This window comes from Mizuhopecten yessoensis, unplaced genomic scaffold (assembly GCF_002113885.1).
Source record: "Mizuhopecten yessoensis strain PY_sf001 unplaced genomic scaffold, ASM211388v2 scaffold10751, whole genome shotgun sequence".
Lineage (NCBI taxonomy): Eukaryota > Metazoa > Mollusca > Bivalvia > Pectinida > Pectinidae > Mizuhopecten > Mizuhopecten yessoensis.
In genome coordinates, this window is record NW_018408703.1 from 232,269 (window position 1) to 233,346 (window position 1,078).

The 1,078-nt window shown below is 38.7% G+C and overlaps 1 protein-coding gene across 1 annotated transcript in view; it reads left to right on the top strand.

Moving 5' to 3' along the window:
* Positions 1-372: 372 nt before the first annotated feature.
* The window catches only part of LOC110462109, a 9,172-nt gene continuing 8,466 nt past the window's right edge, over positions 373-1,078 (top strand). Inside the window, exons 1-2 of the mRNA XM_021515944.1 lie at positions 373-530; positions 737-1,075. Of these exons, the coding sequence (XP_021371619.1) occupies positions 409-530; positions 737-1,075 (461 nt within the window). The 5' untranslated portion in view covers positions 373-408. The remainder of the gene's footprint in view (positions 531-736; positions 1,076-1,078) is intronic.

Consider the following 1,078-nt stretch of genomic DNA (forward strand, 5'->3'; position numbering starts at 1 on the left):
TGTTTTATTATGGATTGCTGTTGGTTGATTGATTTAGAAATGTTATGTCTGACCAATGACGACCATAAATATTCGCTTATAGTGTGCACTTTTTTGTACCTGCTGCCCCCATAGCATGATCTTAAGAGGCGACTAAATTTGGGATCTTGTCTTTTCTCTTCTTTCTAAACACCATTCAGTTTCAACAGAATTTATCTCCGTCTCCAAGTATCAAACATAGAACTCGTCTTTTACCATCTATCGCATGTACACTTTTCTTCGTTTTGCATAATTTGGCAAAGTGATTTTTCCCGTGGCATTTCATACAAGTTTTTCCAAAACCTGTAGCCGGTTCGATTTGCCTCTTCTCAAACCGGAAGTAGTGAGGTGGAAGATCTTCTGAATCGAACGAGATTTAGGAAAACAAACATGGCGTCTGATGGCGATATTGTGGCAGCTGTAATGTGCCTGGATGACGATGTTGAAGATTTTCAGCTATGTGGATCGACTACGATGAATACCGTTGTAATCGGGATTATGACAATGCCATTGTAAGAAAAATGTTTTATATTAACCCACTTTAGAAGCGCCATATATCTTAATAATAAATGTGTAAATTTAGTTGTCGATTCTACTTACATGTAAGGCCTAGCTACTGATAAGGTTTAAGGCCCCCTATCCATAAAAGTATATGTCAGTGTAATTGCTTTCAGAACTCAATTAGCTTTACGTTTACAGTGTTTGTTTTCATTTACAGGCGGAGAGATTTGCCTCGAATCGAAAACTATGTGGAAGAAGTGGTACCAAAATACAGCCCTGATTCTTTCAGAACCTTTTTTAGAGTTTCTAGGAGTACTTTTGAGACAATTGCAACTAACATAGCAGCTTATCCAGAATTGCATCCACGGCAACCAAATGCAGGACGGCCACAAATTTCAATAGAAAAAGATCTGTTGATGGGTTTATGGTATCTTGGCTCGCAAGAGACGGTCAGGTCTATTGCAGACAGATTTGACGTATCACTATCAACCTTCAACGACCACAACAGGAGACTTCTGGATGTGTTTACTTTGCACCTGAAAACAAAATTCATCTCGTG